This window comes from Gossypium arboreum, chromosome 7 (assembly GCF_025698485.1).
Source record: "Gossypium arboreum isolate Shixiya-1 chromosome 7, ASM2569848v2, whole genome shotgun sequence".
Classification (NCBI taxonomy): domain Eukaryota; kingdom Viridiplantae; phylum Streptophyta; class Magnoliopsida; order Malvales; family Malvaceae; genus Gossypium; species Gossypium arboreum.
Window position 1 is genome coordinate 75,660,306 of NC_069076.1, and position 25,543 is coordinate 75,685,848.

The 25,543-nt window shown below is 34.0% G+C and overlaps 1 protein-coding gene across 1 annotated transcript; it reads left to right on the forward strand.

Moving 5' to 3' along the window:
* Positions 1 to 10,719: 10,719 nt before the first annotated feature.
* LOC108485527 (CBL-interacting serine/threonine-protein kinase 9) lies at positions 10,720 to 14,893 on the forward strand. The gene is made up of 14 exons (XM_017789377.2): positions 10,720 to 11,316; positions 11,620 to 11,682; positions 11,787 to 11,858; positions 11,984 to 12,091; positions 12,198 to 12,278; positions 12,501 to 12,554; positions 12,647 to 12,772; positions 12,851 to 12,940; positions 13,101 to 13,223; positions 13,442 to 13,549; positions 13,690 to 13,806; positions 13,924 to 13,980; positions 14,280 to 14,354; positions 14,477 to 14,893. Exons 1-14 carry the CDS (start codon positions 11,125 to 11,127, stop codon positions 14,543 to 14,545), a joined length of 1,335 nt encoding a protein of 444 aa, XP_017644866.1. The 5' UTR covers positions 10,720 to 11,124; the 3' UTR covers positions 14,546 to 14,893.
* The last annotated feature ends 10,650 nt before the right edge of the window (positions 14,894 to 25,543 follow it).

Below are 25,543 nucleotides of genomic sequence, written 5' to 3' on the forward strand. Positions count from 1 at the left end.
GTTTGTCTACCCTAACCGAGTGACCTAAAGGACTTAGTATAGATACCCCACTCACAATCTCCTCAGAGCAGTCCAAGTTGTCCATAATCCGTTCTGTGGCCTCCAACCAATATTCCGCCACATTCGAGGCTATACCAGACACGCCCCTAACGATCTCTGCTCCGTTAGCCCGAAGTCATTCAAAAATAGATCCCCGAACTCCATTGCCCGCACTTGCCCCGGTAACCCTTTCCAGAACACGAAGCATTGCCTGTGACAGGGCATCATCCTCCGCAGCCCGATCATACGGCCCATTCTCATCCACCGGTGGTGGTCGTGCTACTCCAGCGGGTATGTGTTAAGAAGACGAAGATCCAACTTGAGTACTACCTCGGCCTCGTCCACGGCCTCTTCCACGAGTGGCTCTTGTACTCATATCGTATTATCTTGATTACAATTTTATACATCAATTAATATTCCAAAGGTTTATTACGATGTTTTATGAATCGATAGATATTCGAGTTTGTTTTCGCAGAATCGAAGTCTAGCTACTGCTTTCAGATCTCTTATCAAATTTTTCTATGGTTTCAGTATCATCCTATCTAGAATATCCTAGCGAGATTTTAGTACGACAGATAATTTAGGAAAATATTCGAAAAATTCGAATACTTACAGACTTGAGCCGAGATTGAATGCCACCTTCTAAAGATCTAAATTTTGAAAATCGAGTTTTTCAGATTCTTTATAAAATTTTCGCTTCGAAAATCTTTGTTTTGTAAACCCATTACACGTACGAGTTGTTGCAACCTAGGCTCGATACCACTAAATGTAGCACCCCAAACCGGCCCGAAATTATGGCGGATCCGCATGCCACATCAAAACGTAAAAAAAATTCCATTCTAAGTCCAGAAAATCGTACTTGATGTTCAAAAGATTAATTCATTAAGGGTTAAAGTGAATGGAAGATGTGCACCAGGTAGGAAATCGGAAAAGAGATGGTGAGTCCATCGGACTGCTTAAGTACCAAGCTCCCTTCGGATCCAATCCTAGACATGCATACCGCCATTGCCACACCTTAACGTCATGGATATTTCTAGGAAACCGATTTGATTAAGTCATTTTTAGGAAAAGTGATTAATTTTGGAAAATACTTTCATTGCGGAAGCTTTGCTTGTTGTCGTGTTATTTTGAAATCAATTGTTGTTTTTGAAAACGCGCCCTAAAGCTATCCAATTTCAACAGTTAAATAAGTATTACCTATCTTAGTAATACATATTAAAACCATCAAAAATAATTAAGCGGCCTTATTACATTTAAAAGCCCAAAAACTTCAAACGTAAATAAAAGGATGTCCAGTTCACGTAAGAAAATCAAACTTTCGAGCGGGTGGCCACTCAATTCCCTCACGACTCCAAGCCCACTATGGTTGGGGATTTCTGCGTGGATGAAAATAAAAGGGTGAGTTTGGGAAACTCGGTGTATAGGAAAACCCATTCAAAGTCCAAGTCACTCAAGCCCATTGGGCCTAAGCCCATTCAGTAATAAATGATATTGGGCGAGCCCTTTTCAGATTATAATAAACGGGCCTTAGCCCATTATTCAGATAACAGATATGGCCCATAGGCCCATTTCAAAATACATGCAACATCAAGAAACATATGCAAGCCCATTTTGGGAGACTACTCAACCCACCAACCACTACACTCCACCCGTATCAGCCATACACTCCATGTGGGAATAGCTCAACCCACCTAGCCCAACACTCCACAGATTGCAGACATTGTCGCTCGATTATCAAAAATTGAGGCAAAGCCTCCAAGACGTGGACAAGCCACTTTCAGTACTTCCTCGTCACTATCCCAATCCCATGCATCGATAATAACAACATGGGCATGCAAAATAACAACGGTCAAACATGCATTTAGGTCAATTTAACCTAGGGGTATTTCGGTAATTTATCTCTTAGGGGTAAAACTGTAAATTTTCCACTTTTAAAGGTATTTCAGTAATTTACCTATTTTAGGGTTTTTCATGCATATTCCTACCTTTCACGTACTACAGAATCACGTACCAAGGGTTCTTACCGAATTGGGCTCGTTGGCCCATCATTCCAATTTTGGCCCATTAAGCCCAAAAATATCGAGGGCACAGAAATCATGCACTTTGCAATCCAAATTTTGCAGCTTACCAAAAACATTAATCGATTTACCCCACGAGCATTCGCACACTCGCAAATCTACAAAATACCGGTTTTCGGCATTTCGGCTTTTGCCGATCTAGACTAAGAAAGAGGGTGTTAGTTACACACCTGTTTGCGACGATATGCTGACTAGATCCACACACGAACTGCCTACAATTGGATTACTAACACGTTAATCTAACTATTCAAATACTGAACTACGATTAACCCCTTACAATATTCAGTCAACCACACCTACATATCATAGTAAGCTTATAAGAAATCAATAAGCAACTCATTAACAAATTTTTGTCAATGTTTACCACATAATCATAATTTCACTGCAAGCTGTCTTCCCGAGCAACAGTCACTAAATCATTTATAACTGGAGCTACAAAACTCCAAATCAAGTTCCGTTAATTTTCCCTGAAAATAGACTCATATATCTTCTATCCATAAAATTTTCAGAATTTTTGGTTTAGCCAATCAATACCAGAATTTTCTCAAAGTTTCCCATGTTTCACTGTTTGACTAATCTGACCACCCTTCATTACGAATCAAATTTCTCATTGTACAGAATTCAAAATATGTTCTTGTTTATTTCATTAGAAACTAGACTCAATAAGCTTTAAATACATAATTTATTCAGCTTCTAATTCATCTCCCACAATTTATGGTGATTTTCCAAAGTCACATTACTGCTGCTGTCCCAAGCAGATTTATTACCAAATCACTCTTTCATACACCTATCTTGCATGCATGTTATTTAAACATGTATATCACCAATCAATCATCACATATCTATGATTTTTACTTAAGCATAATCTCCATTTCATCATTTTAAAGCACATGTTAGCTGATTTTTCCCTTTAGCATCTAAGGCACATGCATGCTCATTTGTTTGGCTCAACTTCACATATCTTCCATTTTTCATCAAAAGAACATGAAACAACAACCATTTCCTTCATTTTAATTCATGACTAAATGCTCACAACACAATTAAAAATCAAAATATACTTCAAGAGTTAAGGTAGAATCAAGAAGAACTCATGAACCTCAAAATAGAAGCAAGGTACCAAGAACTTACCTTCAATTTTCCTCCTCCTAATGACCGAATACTCAAGAGCTTTCTCCTCTCCTTTCTCTTCTCTAACTTTCAGCTATGATGAACAAAGATGGACAAAACTTTGTTCTTTTCACCCTTTTTTTCTTTTAATAAAACTTCATATTTCATCCATTTAATTCTTTAATACAAAAGACATGATATTCTTATCATGAAACATTTACCTAACCCATTATCATGAAACATTTACCTAACCCATTATCATGGAACATTTACCTAACCTATTATCATGAAACATTTACCTAACCCATTATCATGGAACATTTACCTAACCTATTATCAATTTGTATCAATTTGTACCATAAATTATGGATATCAAGTGTACATTTTGTCTACAACAACATGATGGTTGGCCACTTCATGTAAAATGGGAGGTTTGTCATGCAAATCCTCCTATTTTGCACTCCTATTTATTTGGCCACTTCAATTTAGCCTATAGCATTTTCAAACATTTTCACATAGGTCCTATTTCATCATTTCACCCCCTTTTTCTTATGGAACAAAAATTAACTAAAATTGCCAGGTTCTATCTTAAGCTTGGGCTTTCTAGAGGCCCACTAACATAATTAAACCTATGCCAACGTTCACAGAATTCCCGAAAATTGGGGCGTTACATGTTAATCCTTCTTCGCGCATAACCGACTCCCGAATCCGTCTTCTAGTTTTTCGTAGACCAAAAACGTTGTTTTAATAAACCAAAATGTTTTCTTAAAATGATCGACCACAGGGTGACCCGATCACACCTAAACAAAAGAGATTGGTGGCGACTCCATACCTTGTTTAAAAGTCAATCCCTGTTTTCCAAAATAAAAATGGTTTCGACACATTTCTTTACCTTGAAGCTTCTCATAATACAAATCATTTTTCTTTTTCTCTTTCACTTGAAATGTGATATTCCTATACATCATACTTCATCAATTACTTTCTATCTCTACTATTTCAATTAAAATTCCCATATCATGCCTTTCAATTATAACATTTTTTAACAAAACTCATAAAAATACAAGTAAAGTTGATATGAAAACTTACCTCTTTTGACAAGAATGTCTTCTCTTATGCTTTTCTTCCATTTCTTTATCAACTTCATCACTATTCTTCTCTTCTTTTATAATTTTCTTCACTTACATCTACTAATTTCTTGCTTCTAAATTATGGAACATATTCTCTAGTATCTCTACTTCATTTTTTTTCTTTATTGTTTATGGAAATTCCCAAGAATTTTGGGTGAAATAATAGGATTTCATAACAAAAGACTAAATTGTAAAGAAATCAAAATTTCTCTCTTCCTCCTTTTATATCAATTTTTTGTAATAAATTATTAATAAATATCTAATTAAATTATATTAATATAATATTTTATTAATTAAAAAAATCACCAACATAATCATTATATTCTAGAATTATCTCTTGCTAATGATCTTTCAAAATTCTATTCTTAAATCATCACTTAATTTGGTAAAATTGGGATTTAGTCTCTCATATTTCCTTCACTTATTCAATGTGGTCCTTATTAATCCATTTTCTTTATTTTCTAGAGCCTTCCACCCTTAAGATATTTTCACTATTGGCCCTTCAAATTTTTTATATTTATACTTTAACCTCTCACATGTTAAATATTTATACTTAGACCACATAACTTTTCATATTTTTATGATTTAGTCCCTAGCTCAAATTAATATTTCACAACATTTTTCTTATTCATTTTTCTCTAACATCCCTTATCCTTTACTTTTTTTATATCTTATTTCACTAAAAATCTATCTCATATTATTTTCGACCAAAGGATTTTGGGGATGTTACACTAATAGTTTTTACATTGCTTTTTCCCCAAATATTTAGAGAAGATAGAACTTGATTTGTTGAATGCTATTTAACTTTATAATATTCCGAAGAAAGAATGCTATTTAACTTTATAATATTCCGAAGAAAGAATGTTAGTATTACCCCTTTGAAATGATAATAATGTCAACATTTTTATTCATTATTAAAGCAATCCAAATAAATCTAATGCACAGGTTGAGGAAGGTAACCCAAATGCACTTATACTAGATGAATCCTCCATATTTTCAAGCTTTGCTAAATTGTCTACAATGTAATAGATGGTTGATCTACAATTACCACTCCAAACGTAAGTATTAAGCAGTTAGAAACTTGAAAACAACTATCACACAACTTGTTTTAGAAAATTAGTTCTTCAATCCTCTATAATCTTTGTAACATAGGTTTTTTTTTTCTAAATTGCAGGCAAAAAAATATAGTTATCAAACAAACAAAAAAATGCAAGTAAAAGAGAGAAGCCTTACTTGAAGTAGCAATAAAGACAGCGTCGTCGTGGTTGTCGATGGCGGTAGGGTGGCCGATGGTGTTATATTGGCAGGTGGGTCCATTAAAAAGGGTGGGGTCATGATTAGGGGTGATATAAGTTTGGTGCGGTCAGGTTTTTTAGAATTTTTGAATCGTCCATTGTAATTTGGTTTCGCTCAATTCTTAATTTTTCCATATTAATTTTTTGTTTTGATTTTTACACCTATTTTAATCAAATGACCTTTGTTTTATGGCTTTCGAATATTATTTGACAAAATTTCAATGTCTTTTTCATAAATATTTCTTAAAAAATTTAAAACTTTTAAATTATTTTCATTATTTTAAATATAAAATATTTGTTTTATATCATAAAAATTAAAATTAATTATATATTAAATAAAGAATAAATTTTGGTTCGGTTTAGTAAATCACATGCAACAACTCAATTTTAGTCAATTGTCGAAAAATGTAGTTCAAATCAAATTCTGTAAATTTAGTCATTGAAATTATGAATAGAAGTATTACATATTTAGTATTAAAACATATTATTGAATTGTTGAATAATTAGATCGAGAAAGTCGTTAATTATAGTACAAAAACTAAATTGTAAAAGTACAATCGTTATTGAATTTTAATTTTAAAAAATGTTATAACATAGATAGTAAGGTGTGATTATTTCATCCATTCACCGTTAATAAAGAAAGTTAATTATATATAAGAATCATTTAATTAAGTTAAGTAAATTTAATTAATTTACTAATCTAAGTATACATTATAAGTGAGAGGAGAGAGATGAAAGTTATCATCTTTCTTTTTATTGTTTTCGTCCCAACTTGAAGAAAAAAAAGAAAAAAGAAAGAAAGTTGTTTTTCATTTCATCATTTTGGTCCCAAAACTAACAAGGTAATCAAGTCTTTTCTTTGACATTTTTTTATAGATTTTATATTAGTTAAGCTTAGTTTACTTACCCATTTGAAATTCAAATTATCAAGTTAAATACGAGTTGTCGTTAATGGATATTTGATGAAATCAAACTTGTTAGTGATGAGATTGGGAACAATATGTTTATATTATGATAGGAATAAATTAGAATGTATGAAAAGTGATGGATTTTATTAGAAATTCAACTAAGTCTTATACTTAATTTTATGACATTATGGACTAAATTGAATAAATTAAAAGTTGTTAAGAAATTATGTTATAGATTAAAAGTCCAAGTCCCCTAGTAAATAAATATAAAATCAGATTTTGATTCAATGCTAATTATTGAAAGATATGAGCATTTTGATATAGGGACTAAGATGAATCTGTTGTGTTTTCATGTGTTTGTGTGAAACTAATATTATTTATGTTATCGAATTTATCATACGTAGCTAAAGACGACGTTGGCCCATCTTGAGATAAAGCAAAGGCGAAAGCCGTAGACGAGTAACCTATTTTGGTTTGTGCTTTCATGATTGGTTTTTAATACATAGTTTGATCAGTGTTAAATTGATTAAGGTAATATTTATATGCTTGCCTCATGAAAGGTGAGTAAATTTATACTATGATTAAATTATAGACTGTGATGAAGGTATAAAGTTGTATATATGATGATATGCATATGATGTTTTGTTGCAAAATGTGAATATGAGATGTATGTGTTAGGTAAGATAAGAAAACATGATAAAGTTATGTAAAATATTTGAATATGACATGAAACTACTATACAATGACTTGTGACATGAGAAGTATATATGCTTTGAGATAGTGAATACCCTAATAATGGTCTTGGATTGAGTCAAGTATAATTGACATGCCATGGGATTAGTGTACGAGGTTTACTTTGGTTCATATTGATGAGGTGCAAGCGCACATTCTACTTTGGACATATTGATGAGGTGCTAGGCACATTTATGTGTATTACTTTGGTTTACACCAATGGGGTGCAAAGTGCAATATACTTTAGGCATACCAATGATGTATTGAGTGCCAGTCATATTGGTGTGATGGTTGGATGATTTATATATTCATTTGGGTTAGTTTCCGGTTAATAGGGATTATAAACAATTGAAATTGATAAATGATATTGAATGTTGAATGTTGAATTTGAATTTGTATATGAATATTATAGCATTGATAGTAGCATGTGAAAGACCAAACGGTACGATTATTACAAGCCTTTTTGCTACGGTTATAAAATGAATCAATGGATTCAATAATGAAATGAGAAAGTGAAATTGTTCATATGATATGCCTTAATTTATATGTAATTGAGATGATATTGTAGATGGAATCAAATGTTGATATGTGACATGAAAATAAGCATGAAAGCATGATATTAAAAGCATGATATTAAAAGCATGAGACAAGAAATGTAAACATGATTTAAGTTATGGTAGAATTTCATATTAAATGTACATTTTTATTTTGGTTATAATTGATTATTGTTTTGAATCACGTTAACACCATTAAGCTTCATTTCTCAGCGTATGGTTTTGTTTGTTTCCTTGTGAAGATTTCAGATAAAAGCTTAGTAGACTTGAAGTCAAGCATCCAATTTCTCCTACTTAGCTTAAAAGTCACCTCATGTTATTTTATATGTATATAAGTGTTTTGAGTCTTATGGCATGTACCTAGGTTGGTTGGTATGTTCATAAGTTAATATTCAGTACTTTTGCCATTATGACCTATAAAGTTTTAAAGGTTAAGTTTTATTCTTTGATTAGCAATTATTATATGTTTGTTTATATAAGTTTGAATGTTTTAGTTAATAGGTTAAATCTTAATGCTTTGGATAATATGATCTAATGGTGTTTGATTGTGTTTACATGTGTTAATTTAGTGATTTTGCATTGGTGTAATATTTAGGGATGCTTTAGGTACAATTAGGTGAGGTTTGAATGCTTGAAAATGTGCATTTTAGGTCATTTAATAATTAAGTCTCGAGACAATAAGAGTATGTCTTAAGACTGTTAGAACAAATATTTAGCTTATTATGCATTCAATTAATGTCTTGAGACATGTCAAATTGGTCTCGAGACAAACTAATTTAGGTCTTGAGACTAGTGGGTTTTGTCTCGAGACAAGAGCACATTGAAGCTAGATAACTCTTGCCCTGCTCCAGGTCTCGAGACAAGAACTCCTTGCCTCGAGACTTCCAAACAATGAAGCTGAAATAGAAAAATATAAGAGGCCTGTGTTGAGACCCAGTCTCAAGACTTGATGACTTTTGTCTCGATTCATAAGCTTCATTATCTCGAGAAATATAAACATTGAAGCAAATTTTCAAATTTTTTTATGAGTCTTGTCTCGAGACATATTGTTAAAACTTGACAAAAATAATTTGGATTCGATTCCTAATCTTGTATTAGACTCTTCCTAAATTCTAATTGACTAGATTAAATATATGTATTTATGTGATTTAACTTTATGGATTTTTAATATTGATTGATATGAGTTGCTTTGGCAACATAACGTGATATTTTACATTTGAATCCAATGATCGGATCGAGTGCAGTGTGTCACAACCACAACTTTTGAACTTGCATTCTGTAAATCATCCAAATATCCTCGTTCAGATCAATGTTCAATGTGGTCGATTTTTTTATCAGCCCTAGTCATGTTCATGGTTCATGGTTCATTGTCATTGTTGTTGGATTCCCTCTTCTTAAAGATGATTCAAATGTTAATGGTACCAATATTGAAATTTCAAGTTGCAAATAAACCCAAAAAAAAAGTGTTTTGGACTAATTATAGAGAAGTCCCTAACTTTTAACTATCAAGTCAATTAGTTGATTAATGAAAATTTTAAAGGTAATGAAAATTTTAAACAATTATCTGAATTAAAGTGATTAAATTAATAAAAAATTTAAATGATGAAAATAAAATATACTATTTAAGATGATGTGCTGTGGCTTATCCTAAAAACAAATAAATTATAACAGTGATTCAAAATTTAAGCGTGATCATTATATTTATGGATATTTTTATTTGGATTTGACTCCTGCCATATTACGCTATAATTTGTTATTTGTTGAATTACAATGTTAATGGCACAGAACAGTTTGTCTTTTAAGGATACCTGTGCTTTGTCCCTGGTTAGGGTGTAATCAATCAAATCCACTTAATTTAATTAATTGGTTGATTAATCAATTTAATTTGATTGGAAGTTGGTTAATGATTTTTTAAAAATTCAATTTTCAATTAATTTAGTTTGAAATTAGGTAATTAATCGAACTTAATAATTAATAATATAAATTATATGTAATTTTAATTCGGTTAACCGACCGAATTAACCAAAATCTTTCGGTTTGGTTAACGTTTAAAAGATTAAAAAGTTCGATTAATTCAGTTAATACTAATTCAGTTCAATTCGGTGCCTAGACATGATGATGGGTCGGGCTGAGAAAGTGGAAGAGTTTAAATAAAAATATAGGTCCGAAAAATAGACTTGGACAAAAAAATGAAACCTGTTTTCTAAACCGATCGAGTCTTGGGTAAGCTTTTTTGGCCTTAGCTTGGCTCGAATTTGCAAAAAAATAAAAATAAACTGCTGCTTTTGTTGCTGTTTTCATTATTTTTGTTGTTGTTTTGTCATAGTTCTGGTGCTATTTCGCTATTATATTATAACTATTTTATTGTTATTGTTTGAATATTGTATAACTCTTATTTTATTATTATTATTTTAGAGGTATTTGTTTACTAAGTTGCAACTATCTTAGGGTTATTTAAGTGTAAATAATTTTTTTAAAATTTATACATGTTATAAAATAAAGAGAGATGGAGAGCGTAAAGAACAAAGAAAATATGGGAAGCAATAGAAAATATATTTTATTGATCAATAGGATCAATATAATGCTTGTTCAAAATTTTATTTGTAGACATAAAAGTATAAATGAAATAGACATTTACTTAATAATATATTCATAACAATACATTTATTTTAATGTTTGTACTTATAGTGTATTTGATGTATTTTATTTCTAAAATTTATTTTTATATAAAATTTTAATATAAAATTTTAATATAAATGGGCTGAATTGAACTTAAATTTTAACTTTTTTATGTGAATTAAAATTGAACAAAATTTTAACTCAGGCCGAATCAAACTTAAAAACCCGCATAAAATTATATTAAGATCCGACGGGGGTCATCTTCACCTCTAATCGTGCCCCTCTGCCCTAAAAAGAATAAAACAAATATCAGGTGTAAATAGGAGAGACAGATGGGTAAAATTACGAAGGCCACGGAAGGGACACGGTAAAACTAAATCGGATCCACGTCATCAGCGGTGGACCCCAGCCTCCCAAAAAGTGCAAATAAATAAATGGCATCATAAACATCGTCATCAATATCATTTTGATTCAAACAGCCATCCTCCTTCCCCTCTCCCTCTCCCTCTCCCTCTCCCTCTCCCTTCTCCCATTTGTTTTCCTTCACATTCCTCTCACCGTTTTCGGCCGGGCTTGCAATTTTGATTTAAAAGAAAACCATCTTGAAAATCAATAACGAAAGGAAATTGAAATCGGATCGAAGGGTTGAGGGCGAGAGGAGAAGAATGAGCACTAAGAAGAAAACATCGCAGGGTCACTTGAGTAGAACACGCATAGGAAAGTACAAGCTGGGAAGAACCCTGGGTGAGGGGAGTTTCGCAAAGGTCAAGTTCGCTAAGAATGTCGAGACCGGCCAGTGTGTGGCGATCAAAATCATGGATCGTGATCAAGTTCTACGTCACCGTATGGTCGAACAGGTGATCTCCCTTTCCAATGTCCCACCATGCATATTTTAAAACAACATTAAATTTAAAAACAAAAAATTGCATTTCAGTTATCTCCCTCCGCCGCCAATAAACATGGGGTCTCACGTAAACTTTACTACGGAAACAGGGAACCACGTGGGACCATGTTTAATGTGGGGGTCTATAGGTCAAACGTTGGATTAAATCGAATCTGGGTTCATGATTAAATATATTCACCTGTTTCATATTCAATCATTAATATTTTCGTTTCTTTGTTTTTTTCTCTTTTAATGATTGCAATTTTATTCGGGGCAGATAAAAAACGAAATCTCAACGATGAAGCTCATCAAGCATCCCAATGTCATTAAAATATTTGAGGTAAATAAAACTAATGTCTGCAATTATGGTGTTTGGTTTACTCTGCTTTGCATTGTTGATAAGATTTTTTTTTTTTTTACTTTAATTTTGCTTCTAATGCATAGGTTATGGCGAGCAAGACAAAGATTTACATCGTGATCGAGTTCGTTAATGGTGGCGAGCTCTTCGACAAAATTGTAAGGACTTGTTGGGCATTTATAGTTAAATGAAGATGAAGCAAATTTTATATAAATTCGCTCATTGAGTTTCTATTCGCAATAGCAGTTTATTGTTTAAAGTAATAAATCTTTGATATTTATAGGCCAGGCACGGGAGACTCAAAGAAGATGAGGCTAGAAGCTATTTCCAGCAGCTTATTAATGCTGTTGATTACTGCCACAGTAGAGGCGTCTACCATAGAGATTTGAAGGTTCAGCTTCAATTAACTGATTGATGACTGCTTAAAAGCTTTCCACTTTGGAACTTGGGTTTTGCTTCCTGATTCATATGTGACATGTTCATTTCATTTTTTGCAGCCAGAAAATCTTCTTTTGGACTCCTATGGTGTTCTTAAAATTTCAGACTTTGGATTGAGTGCTTTCTCACAGCAAGTTCGGGTAAGCATTTACTCATTTGCTAGGATGGTTTCTCGATACAAAAAGTTCTAATATAATAGCCACAGGTGAAAGCTTTTAGTTGGCAATTGAGATTATGTAAATGCTAAATATCAATTAAGAAGGAAAAGAAAAAGGGAAAAACTGTCTTTTGTTTTAGTGTAATCTTTCTTTTTCTTTAATATGGTATAGATGCAAACCTTTCTAACATTTTTTGGAATGTAGGGGGATGGATTGCTTCACACTGCATGTGGCACTCCAAATTATGTTGCTCCAGAGGTATTCCATCATGACTTTATTGAGACAATAAGCTTTAATGCTGCCACTTTTTGTTCACTCTGTTTCCTCGTACCTCCCATTTTTCTTGACAGGTACTTAAGGATAAGGGTTATGATGGAAAATCATCTGATATTTGGTCTTGTGGAGTTATTCTGTTTGTACTTATGGCTGGTTATTTGCCTTTTGATGAGCCAAACCTTATAACCTTGTATAACAAAGTGAGTATTCCCAGAATTGGCTTCTCTATTTAGATGAGAACTTCACTAAAACTTTTGGTACATCTTGATGAAATTCAGATTGGGAAGGCCGATTTCACTTGTCCGTCATGGCTTTCACCTGGTGCAAAGAAATTCATAAAGCGTATTCTTGATCCAAACCCTCTTACAGTAAGTTCAGAATTCAGTCATGCTTTGAGACTTACAGAATGATAATTAGAATATTAAGCAATTAACTTCCTTTTATCTCTTTCTTTTGTTTTTTTAAACACTGTAACTTCTTATAGTTGAACATGCTCTCGGTTGAAACACTGGACATTATTTGTTGTAGCGTATAACTATCCATGATATCTTAAACGATGAATGGTTCAAGAAAGGGTACAAACCACCCAAATTTGAGGAGGAAGAGGATGTAAATCTTGATGATGTAGATGCAGCTTTTAATGACTCAAGGGTAAGACATTTTTGTCATGTGCCTGCTTTGTTTCTCTAGGAAATGAGGTTTATATAAGCATAATCTCTTAAAATAGCATATTATTATATTTTAGGTCTATAGACTTAAGTTGTTATCTAAAACTGGACCGGTGTGTTTGCAGATAATCTACTTAGAGTGAAATGGTAATAAGAGAATGAATTTCATCCTATGATACTAATGATTTGTTTATTTTGCAGGAACACTTTGTAACAGAAAGGAAAGAGAAGCCCGAGTCCTTGAATGCTTTTGAGTTTATCTCTAGGTCTCAAAGCTTTAGCCTTGACAAGTTGTTTGAGAAGCCTACGGTATGTAATTGAAGAACTTGAAGAACTCCCTGCATTAAATGTTCTTAGTCTGGATCTCCTGTTTCCATTTTGTAAAATACGAAATTTCTTTTGTAGCTAAGTGTTTCTTTCTTCTTTGTTGGTTTGAATTGAAACAACAGGGTCATGTGAAGCGAGAAACCCGTTTTGCTTCCCATTGTCCTCCTAATGAAATCATCTCCAAAATTGAGGAAGCAGCGAAGCCTCTGGGGTTTAACGTTAACAAGCAAAACTACAAGGTTCGGTTTATACTCATTCAATATGCTTGTTCTGATTTTGATGATATGATATGAGTTTTCAACTGTTACAATTTCTTTTTCAACTCTCACATATTTGATACATTCATATTGTCACAGATGAAGTTGAAAGGTGACAAAAGTGGGAGAAAGGGCCAACTTTCAGTGGCCACCGAGGTACTCTTTTAAGTTATATTGAAAACAATTGAAGTTTACTGTTGATTGATTAGTTAAATTACAGTCTAGATCATTTTTGCATGATATAATAGTCTCAAGCCTATTTTCTAAACTCCCATTGGAAGGATTTTAAGAGTCTATGCTCGAGACTCATCCCCTTGAATGATACTGTTCTATTAAAATATTAGCACATGGTTTTTAATCTTTGACAATCCTCTATCTATCCAAAAGTAACCCCTTGAAGAGCTCAAAACCACTAGAAAGAGAAACATGGAAAACATGACACTTTTGAATCTCAGGTGTTTGAGGTGGCTCCCTGCTTACATATGGTAGAGCTCCGGAAAACCGGGGGTGACACATTGGAGTTTCACAAGGTATACTTTCATTTAATTTCCTTCCCCAACGTAATGGAACTATGAATGGATGGTTAGATGCCTTTATTGTGAAGCTTTCTTAAGTTCAACTCCATGTATTAATTCATCATTTAATACGACAGTTCTACAAACAATTTTCATCGGGATTGAAAGATGTGGTCTGGAAAGCTGAAGACATTGCTGAGGAGTAAAAATGATCTGATATATCTCTCACCACACATCATGCATCTGTTGTTGTATTGACATGAACCAAACGGGGATTTTTGAGCAACTAAATTGGGTGGTGCAGGCCATGATGAAGAAAAACTGTCTTGCGTGGTTCCATGTTCATCTTTTGCGCTCTAGCCAAGCAACGAATGATGTTGGTGATTTCTGTTATTGGTTGGGCCTTTGGGGGCTTAAGAAAAGAGTTCATTTTTGTTTCCTTAGGAAGAAACCAATTTCATTGAAATTTTGTTAGATGGAGTAAATGCAGTATTTAGAGACGGTCTTCTTTATATTTTTAAATCTTTAAAAAAAGTTATTGCGATTTCAAATAATTGTCTGAGTCCAAAATTGGCATCTTAGGTTTCTCTCAAGTTATAGCTGAAAAGGTCCATCACCAAATCATATTCTACCACTCATGAAATTAATACACCAAAAACAAATTATGAAATATAAAAACGCAAGTGAAAGAAAGGTCTATATATTTTGGGACAATTTACTTATACTGATGTAACTGATATAGTTTTACAATTTTTCCTAAAATTTGACATAAATTTAATTATTAAAATAATTGCAAAACCAAGTCGTCCTATAAATTTGATAATAAATAAATATACATCCCATGAGACTTAAAAATAACCATAATAAATATAAAATATTTATTTAAACCTAAATAAAAATCAACTTATTTCTCGTTTTCATCTCCTTCCCTACTATATAAACATCACTCCTTTAAAAGATTCAATATAAACTATCCGTGCAATTCAAATTTGTTGAAACATTCTACTTGAGTCAGAATTTTAGAATAAATATAAAATTTTATGTTTTAACTTAAAACAACTTAATGGGGCTGCTTATAAATAAACATTAAAATTATATATAAAGTTTGGTTTAATGTGTAATTTAATGTATAAATTTTAATTTGGTATAATTATATACATGAAATATTGATTGTTGTTCAAATGTATGTATACAACTCTAATTTTGATTAAATTGTACACATTTAAAGATATAAATACATCAATTTTTTTTATATTGAATAAATTTAATTATTTGTATATACGGTATGTTAACGTAAAATGATGTTATACTAATTATTATGTTTGTGATTTCTGAAAATTGAATCAAATCAATATTTAATGTATAAAATGTACAAAATCAAAATTAATATAATAACATTGCACATTGGACCAAAATTCATGCTAAGATTTCAACTTTTCCCTTATTTGATATTCAGGATGTATCAAACATATTTTCCAATTTAATAGTATAGAACTAGATAGAGTTAGACCCGTAAAACTCTAATATGAGCTGTCATGCCAAATTTTCAAGAATAAATTAAAAACAAAACTAAATACGAAATCATACCTGATCTATCAATTTCTTGAAATCATCGAATATTGTGGTTTTGATCTTCCAAATTAACACACAAGTATTTTAAAAAATGTGACTCTCTTTTCTAAAGGTAGGCTATCAAAAAAGTTACACATGTGTAATTTGGAGACCATAACCCTAATATATAACTTTTGCATATTAAACTTAATTTCTAATTAGCTCATCATCAATTAGAAATTAGTGATCAGAGTATCTACACATATTTGACCCAATGCTTTATTTAATAATTGAAATCCAATAAACTTTAACCAAATTATATCACTTTAAATTTGGGCTAACATTTTATGATAGTAAATAATAAAATGTAATTATTCTTATTATATATGTGATATCCATATTTTCCGACAATCTCCCACTTGGATCATATATATATAATAATTACCTTATAATTACATGTCATTATATAACCTTATGAATTCAAAACCTTACTATCATATCCAAAAGGTATTTTGAACAATTTTGTCCATTAATTATGTTAACATAGAACCAAAATGACTTTTGTTGCATATATCATAACTAAATCCATCTATGATCACGTATATTAACATAACCAAATGGCATAGATCAAGTAGGGATGTGTAGCATGGAAATTACATGCAAGGGATCTAAATACACCTATTCCCAACTGGTCCTCCTTAAACTTTAATGAGATCAAGCCTTACCAAAATTAGAGTGTGAATAAACCAAATAAACCTTATTTCTGCATAAAATACCTTAAAAATCGTAAACTAAAATAACCAAAAAAGCGTCTATAATAAAAAAGACATTTAATATTACAAACTCCCACTAAAACTGGATATATCAAAATGATATTACTCTCATCTGAGTAGTGTGCTCATAGTAACCTCGAGTGGTAGTCTCTTAGTAAGCAGATCCGTAATCATGGAGTTTGTCCCAATATGCTTTATAACATTTGGCTACTCTGGACTCTTTCTTTAACTAGGAATTTAAAGTTTATGTGTTTTGACTTTGATGTGCCATTGTTGTTATTGGAATATAGGATTGCAATTTATTGTCATAATTGCACTTTAGTGACAAAATTTTGCACCGATATTCCATAAAATCGGAGCATGTATACATGATAATATCTAACTTATTAGACCTTTGGTATGTAAGCATGAAATGTTTTGTTTTCTAAAAATAATGTATGAATCATTTGGTTGTTTTCCAAGGATCCATACCCGAATTGCTCAAATATTTGCTCAACATCCCAACAATTTGCGCAATATCTGAATGCGTACAAACTTGAACATACATTAGATTTCCCACAACTAAAATGTAGGAAATCTTATGCACTTTCATAATCTCAAAATCATTCATGAAGCATTGAGTGAAACTATTCTTACTCCCACTTGTCTTACAGTCATTAACCAAAGTTATCTTGAAACTGAATGAGATAATCACTTGGTGAATATTATAATACCACTAACAAGAGGCCAGCTTAAGCCCACAAATGAATTTTATTTACTTTGCAAACCATTGAGTTTGTATCACCAAGTACAAAGTTTTCTGGTTGCACCATATAAATCTTCTTATCAATATTACCATTGAGAAACACAGTCTTGACATCCATCTAATGTAGCTCAAGGTAAAAATATGTCACTAAAGTTATTAAAACTATTTTTCTACTTGACATTCTCAATGGCATTGGTTCTTTAGGTTGTAGAGTTTGTTACTTGATTGTGAGATTCTACGACATTGTCCTAATCTAGAGTTGCTATTTAAATAATGCCAGATATAATAGATTGTTCTTGATCTTTATCAATAGCACTTAAAAGAATATGTTGAAGAATATCAACATATTCTTCTTCAAAGACAATGTCCTTAATTCTTTCTCCCCCTCCCCCCACTTAATATCTTCAAAGAACGAGCATTATCCATTTTAAAAATAAAAAATTTTGGACATAATAATTTTTAACCCTTAAATCTTTCAGGTTATACGAAAAAAATCAAAGGGGTCAAGAATGTAATACCCCTAACCCATATCCATCACCGGAACAGGGTTACAAAACATTACCAGAGTTTACAGATTTAAAAACAATTTACACATATCATTTACTATTTATAACTAAAATCAAATGTATTCAATCATAATGTCCCTTTAGTGGGCCCTCGAGACTCAATTTATGCTTTAGAAATAAGTCAGGACTAAATCGGGAACTCAGAGAATTTTTCGTAAAATCTCAAAATTTTTCTTAAGTGCAGGGGGCACACTACCGTGTGGCTAGGCCATGTGACTCACACGGCTAAGTGACACGCCCGTGTCCTAGGTCGTGTGGGCATTCAATGTGAGACACACGGTCGTGTCCCAGCCCGTGTCCATGCCCGTGTAACTCTCTAACTTAGGTTACACAGCCAGCCACACACCCATGTGTAAGGCCGTGTGGAAAATTTAATTTTCAAAAATTAGGTGCAGGGGTCACACGGCCAAGCCACACCCCCATATGTTAGACTGTGTGAGACACACGGCTGAGACACACGCTCGTGTCTTTGCCTGTAACGCCCCAATTTTCGAGAATCCTGTGAATGTTGGCATAGGTTTAATTATGTTAGTGGGCCTCTAGAAAGCCCAAGCTTAAGATAGAACCCGGCAATTTTAGTTAATTTTTGTTCCATAAGAAAAAGGGGGTGAAATGATGAAATAGGACCTATGTGAAAATGTTTGAAAATGCTATAGGCTAAATTGAAGTGGCCAAATAAATAGGAGTGCAAAATAGGAGGATTTGCATAACAAACCTCCCATTTTACATGAAGTGGCCAACCATCATGTTGTTGTAGACAAAATGTACACTTTTGATAATAGGTTAGGTAAATGTTCCATGATAATGGGTTAGGTAAATGTTTCATGATAATAGGTTAGGTAAATGTTCCATGATAATGGGTTAGGTAAATGTTTCATGATAATGGGTTAGGTAAATGTTTCATGATAAGAATATCATGTCTTTTGTATTAAAGAATTAAATGGATGAAATATGAAGTTTTATTAAAAGAAAAAGGGGTGAAAAGAACAAAGTTTTGTCCATCTTTGTTCATCATAGCTGAAAGTTAGAGAAGAGAAAGGAGAGGAGAAAGCTCTTGAGTATTCGGTCATTAGGAGGAGGAAAATTGAAGGTAAGTTCTTGGTACCTTGCTTCTATTTTGAGGTTCATGAGTTCTTCTTGATTCTACCTTAACTCTTGAAGTATATTTTGATTTTTAGTTGTGTTGTGAGCATTTAGTCATGAATTAAAATGAAGGAAATGGTTGTTGTTTCATGTTCTTTTGATGAAAAATGGAAGATATGTGAAGTTGAGCCAAACAAATGAGCATGCATGTGCCTTAGATGCTAAAGGGAAAAATCAGCTAACATGTGCTTTAAAATGATGAAATGGAGATTATACTTAAGTAAAAATCATAGATATGTGATGATTGATTGGTGATATACATGTTTAAATAACATGCATGCAAGGTAGGTGTATGAAAGAGTGATTTGGTAATAAATCTGCTTGGGATAGCAGCAGTAACGTGACTTTGGAAAATCACCATAAATTGTGGGAGATGAATTAGAAGCTGAATAAATTATGTAATTAAAGCTTAATGAGTCTAGTTTCAAATGAAATAAACTAGAACATATTTTGAATTCTGTACAATGAGAAATTTGATTCGTAATGAAGAGTGGTTAGATTAGTCAAACAGTGAAACATGGGAAACTTTGAGAAAATTATGGTATTGATTGGCTAAACCAAAAATTCTGAAAATTTTATGGAAAGAAGATATATGAGTCTATTTTTAGGGAAAATTAACGGCACTTGATTTGGAGTTTCGTATCTCTAGTTATAAATGATTTAATGACTGTTGCTCAGAAAGACAGCTTGCAGTGAAATTATGATTATGTGGTAAACATTGACAAAAATTTGTTAATGAGTTGCTTATTGATTTCTTATAAGCTTACTATGATCTGTAGGTGTGGTTGACCGAATATTGTAAGGGGTTAATATGTAGTTTGTATTTGAATAGTTAGATTAACGTGTTAGTAATCCAATTTAGGCGGTTCGTGTGGATCTCACAAGATATCGTCGCAAAGCAGTGTGTAACTAACACCCTCTTTCTTAGTCTAGATCGGTAAAAGTTTAAAAGCGAAATGCCAAAAATCGGTATTTTGTAGATTTGCGAGTGTCGAATGCTCGTGAGGTAAATCGATTAATGTTTTTGGTAAGTTGCAATATTTGGACCGCAAAGTGCATGATTTTTGTGCCTCGATATTTTTGGGCTTAATAGGCCAAAATTGGAATGATGGGCCAATCTGCCCAATTCGTAAGAACCCTCGATGCGTGATTCGTTAGTACGTGAAAAGTAGGAATATGCATGAAAACCCTAAAATAGATAAATTACTGAAATACCTTTAAAAGTAGAAAATTTACGCTTTACCCTAGTAGATAAATTACCAAATACCCCTAGGTTAAATTGACCTAAATGCATGTTTGATCGTTGTTATTTATTGCATGCCATGTTGTTATTATTTGATGCATGGACCGGATATTGACGGAGGAAGTACTGAAAGTGGCTTGTCCACATACCGGAGGCTTTGCCTCAATTCTATCGATAATGAGCAAAGAAGGTCAAAATGTGGAGTGTTAATGGGTGGGTTGAGCTATTCCCACATGGAGTGTATGGCTGGTACGGTGGAGTGTAGTGGTTGGTGGGTTGAGTAGTCTCCCAAATGGGCTTGCATATGTTTACCGATGTTGCATGTATTTTGAAATGGGCCTATGGGCCATACTGTTATCTGAATAAGGGCTAAGGCCCAGCTTATTATAATGAAAAGGGCTCGCCCAGACCACTCATACCCAAATGAGCCTGCATATGTTTACCGATGTTGCATGTATTTTGAAATGGGCCTATGGGCCATACTGTTATCTGAATAAGGGCTAAGGCCCGGTTTATTGTAATCTGAAAAGGGCTTTGGCCCAAGATCACCTGTATACCCAAATGGGCTTGCATATGTTATTGATGTTGCATGTATTTTGAAATGGGCCTATGGGCCATATTGTTATCTGAATAAGGGCTAAGGCCCGTTTATTGTAATCTGAAAAGGACTCGCCCAAGACCATCATACTGAATGGGCTTAGGCCCAATGGGCTTGAGTGACTTGGACTTTGAATGGGTTTTCCTTACACACTGAGTTTCCCCAAACTCACCCCTTTTATTTTCATCCACGCAAGAAATCCCCAACCATAGTGGGCTTGGAGTCGTGAGGGAATTGAGTGGCCACCGCTCGAAAGTTTGATTTTCTTCCGTGAATCGGACATCCTTTTAATTACGTTTGAGGTTTTGGGCTTTTAAATGTAATAAGGCCGCTTATTTATTTTGATGGTTTTAATATGTATTACTAAGATAGGTATTACTTATTTTAACTGTTGAAATTGGATAGCTTTAGGCGCGCTTTCAAAAAAACAACAGTTGATTTCAAAATAACACGACAACAAGCAAAGCTTCCGCAATGAAAGTATTTTCCAAAATTAATCACTTTTCCTAAAATGACTTAATCGAATCGGTTTCTAGAAATATCCATGACGTTAAGGTGTGGCAATGACGGTATGCATGTCTAGGATTGGATCCGAAGGAGCTTGGTACTTAAGCAATCCGATGGACTCACCACCTCTTTTCGGTTTCCTACCGGTGCATGACTTCCATTCACTTTAACCCTTAATGAATTAATCTTTGAACATCAAGTACGATTTTCGGACTTAGAATGGAATTTTTTTTAACGTTTTTGATGTGGCATGCCGGATCCGGCCTTAACGTCTGGGTCGGGTTTGGGGTGCTACATTTAGTGGTATCAGAGCCTAGGTTGCAACAACTCGGCTGTGGAATGGGTTTACAAAAATAAAGATTTTCGAAAATGAAAATTTTATAAAGAATGCAAAAAAAAACTCGATTTTCAAAATTTAGATCTTTAGAAAGTGGCATTCCGAATCTCCAGCTCAAGTCTGTAAGTATTACTCTGAACTCTTCTGAATATTTTTCTGAATTATCTGTGTGTACTGAAACCCTACTAGGATAATCTAGATAGGATTATTTTGAAAACATAGGAAAATCTGATAAGAGACTGAAACTGTAGCTAGACTTCGATTCTGCGAAAACAAACTCTGAACTATTGTTTGATTCATAAAACATTTGTAATAAACACTGGAATATTAATTGATGCATAAAAATTCGTAATCAAGATAATACGATATGAGTACAAGAGGCCGTGGATGGAGCCGAGGAAGTGCTCAAGCGAGATCTTCGTCTTCGAGACATATGCCGACGGTGGATGCACCGGTACCACCGGCAACAAAGGTAGAGTCTCATGACCGCGGTGCCGAGGATGATGCCCTATCACAGGTAATGCTTCGTGTTCTGAAAAGGGTTGCCGGAGCAAGTTCGGGCAACGAAATTCAGGGATCTATTTCTGAATGACTTCGGGACTAACGGAACGGAGATCTTTAAGGGCGTGTCTGGTATAGCCTCGAATGTGGCGGAATATTGGTTGGAGGCCACAGAACGGATTATGGACGACTTGGACTGCTCTGAGGAGATTGTGAGTGGGGTATCTGTACTAAGTCCCTTGGGTCACTCGGTTAGGGTAGACAAACTGTATAGGAATGTACCCTTAGAAGCTCAAGGTAAGATTTTCCCTAGAGATCTGATGGAGTTACCATTCGAAGAGTTTGATCTCATTTTGGGAATGGACTGGCTTGTTAAGCATAAAGCGACTCTGGATTGTGCTGCTAAACGAATGGAGTTAAGGACCACAAAGGATGAGGAGGTTATAGTGATAGGTGAGCGAAGGGATTATTTGTCCAATGTGGTGTCGGCTTTAAGAGCCGAAAAGTGGATTCGGAAATGTTGTGAGGCCTATTTGGCATTTGTAAGTCAGTCAGAAGAGGAGGGACTGACAGTGGATAAGGTTAGGACCGTAAAGGAGTTCCAAGATATTTTTCCGGAGGAGCTTCCAAGATTGCCTCCGAATCGAAAAGTTGAGTTTGGAATAGACTTGTTGCCTGGAATGGCGTCTGTGTCTATCGCACCGTATAGGATGGCACCGAAGGAATTAGTAGAGTTAAATGCTCAAATTCAAGAGTTGTTGGATAGGGGCTTCATTAGGCCAAGCGTGTCTCCATGGGGAGCACTGGTGCTATTCGTGAAGAAGAAGGATGGTACGATGCGGATGTGCATTGATTATCGCCAGTTGAACAAACTGACGATTAAGAATAAATATCCACTGCCAAGGATTGATGATCTGTTCAACTAGCTTAGAGGAGCTTCTGTATTTTCCAAGATCGACCTTCGATTTGGATATCATCAGTTAAGGGTCAAGGAGGCAGATATCCATAAAATAGCATTCAGGACTCAGTGTGGTCATTATGAGTTTCTGGTTATGCCATTTGGACTGACGAACGCTCCTACAGCATTTATGGATCTAATGAATCGTGTATTCCAACCATTTTTAGATCAGTTCGTAATCGTCTTTATTGACGATATCCTGGTATATTCTGAAACTGAAGCGAAACATGATGAGCATCTCCGTATAGTGCTGCGAGTGTTAAGGGAGAAGGAACTCTTTACGAAGTTCAGCAAGTGTGAATTTTGGTTGAGGGAGGTAACCTTCTTAGGACATGTGGTCTCTGCTGAGGAAATTAAGGTGGACCCTCGGAAAATTGAAGCGATTTTGGAATGGAAGCCACCTAGGTCAGTGTCGGAAATACAGAGTTTCCTAAGACTGGTAGGATACTACAGAAGGTTTGTAGAAGGTTTTTCTGTGATGGCATCACCTCTAACAAAACTCATAAGGAAAGGAGTACCATTTGTATGGACTAAGAAGCAGTAAGAAGCTTTTGAGAAGTTGAAGAAAGTTCTGACTGAAGCACCTGTGTTAATTCAACTGGAGTCTGGGAAAGATTTTACTGTGTACAGTGACGCATCACACGTGGGTTTAGGCTGCGTGTTAATGCAAGAGGGTAAGGTGGTTGCATATGCATCATGATAGCTTAAGCCTCATGAGGGAAACTATTTGATTCATGATTTAGAGTTGGCAGCAGTGATATTTTCACTTAAGATTTGGAGACATTACTTGTACGGAGAAAGGTGTATTATATACACTGACCATAAGAGTCTTAAGTATTTATTGACTCAGAAGGAGCTGAACCTTAGGCAAAGGAGATGGATTGAGTTGCTTAGGGATTATGACTGTTCGATCGAGTATCACCCAAGCAAGGCTAATGTGGTAGCCGATGCTCTAAGTCGTAGAGTCAGATGTCGATCCGAGAGCAATGTCCGCTTCGTTTGAGTCTCAGATGATGATGGAAGTCTGTTGGCTGAGTTGCAAGTGAGGCCAACCTGGGTGGATCAGATTAAGGAAAAATAGTTGAACGATGAGTCTTTGGTCGCTCGTTTTCAACAAGTTAAGAAAGGGGAAACTTCTGAGTTTGGCGCGGAAGAGACGTTGCAACAAGAATACCCTCATCTGTTTGATTAGGTAAATTTCGAGGACGAAATTTCTTTAAGGAGGGTAAAGTTGTAACGCCCCAATTTTTGGGAATCCTGTGAATGTTGGCATAGGTTTAATTATGTTAGTGGGCCTCTAGAAAGCCCAAGCTTAAGATAGAACCCGGTAATTTTAGTTAATTTTTGTTCCATAAGAAAAAGGGGGTGAAATGATGAAATAGGACCTATGTGAAAATGTTTGAAAATGCTATAGGCTAAATTGAAGTGCCCAAATAAATAGGAGTGCAAAATAGGAGGATTTGCATGACAAACCTCCCATTTTACATGAAGTGGCCAACCATCATGTTGTTGTAGACAAAATGTACACTTTTGATAATAGGTTAGGTAAATGGTCCATGATAATGGGTTAGGTAAATGTTTCATGATAATAGGTTAGGTAAATGTTCCATGATAATGGGTTAGGTAAATGTTTCATGATAATGGGTTAGGTAAATGTTTCATGATAAGAATATCATGTCTTTTGTATTAAAGAATTAAATGGATGAAATATGAAGTTTTATTAAAAGAAAAGGGTGAAAAGAACAAAGTTTTGTCCATCTTTGTTCATCATAGCTGAAAGTTAGAGAAGAGAAAGGAGAGGAGAAAGCTCTTGAGTATTCGGTCATTAGGAGGAGGAAAATTGAAGGTAAGTTCTTGGTACCTTGCTTCTATTTTGAGGTTCATGAGTTCTTCTTGATTCTACCTTAACTCTTGAAGTATATTTTGATTTTTAGTTGTGTTGTGAGCATTTAGTCATGAATTAAAATGAAGGAAATGGTTGTTGTTTCATGTTCTTTTGATGAAAATGGAAGATATGTGAAGTTGAGCCAAACAAATGAGCATGCATGTGCCTTAGATGCTAAAGGGAAAAATCAGCTAACATGTGCTTTAAAATGATGAAATGGAGATTATACTTAAGTAAAAATCATAGATATGTGATGATTGATTGGTGATATACATGTTTAAATAACATGCATGCAAGGTAGGTGTATGAAAGAGTGATTTGGTAATAAATCTGTTTGGGACAGCAGCAGTAACGTGAATTTGGAAAATCACTATAAATTGTGGGAGATGAATTAGAA

Bases quoted from the DNA above. Each gene is read 5' to 3' on its own strand.
- LOC108485527 (XM_017789377.2), top strand. From the start codon at position 11,125: ATGAGCACTAAGAAGAAAACATCGCAGGGTCACTTGAGTAGAACACGC. The intron at 11,317-11,619 runs GTGATCTCCCTT...TATTCGGGGCAG, and splicing joins GTCACCGTATGGTCGAACAG to ATAAAAAACGAAATCTCAAC. The intron at 13,550-13,689 runs GTATGTAATTGA...TTGAAACAACAG, and splicing joins AGTTGTTTGAGAAGCCTACG to GGTCATGTGAAGCGAGAAAC.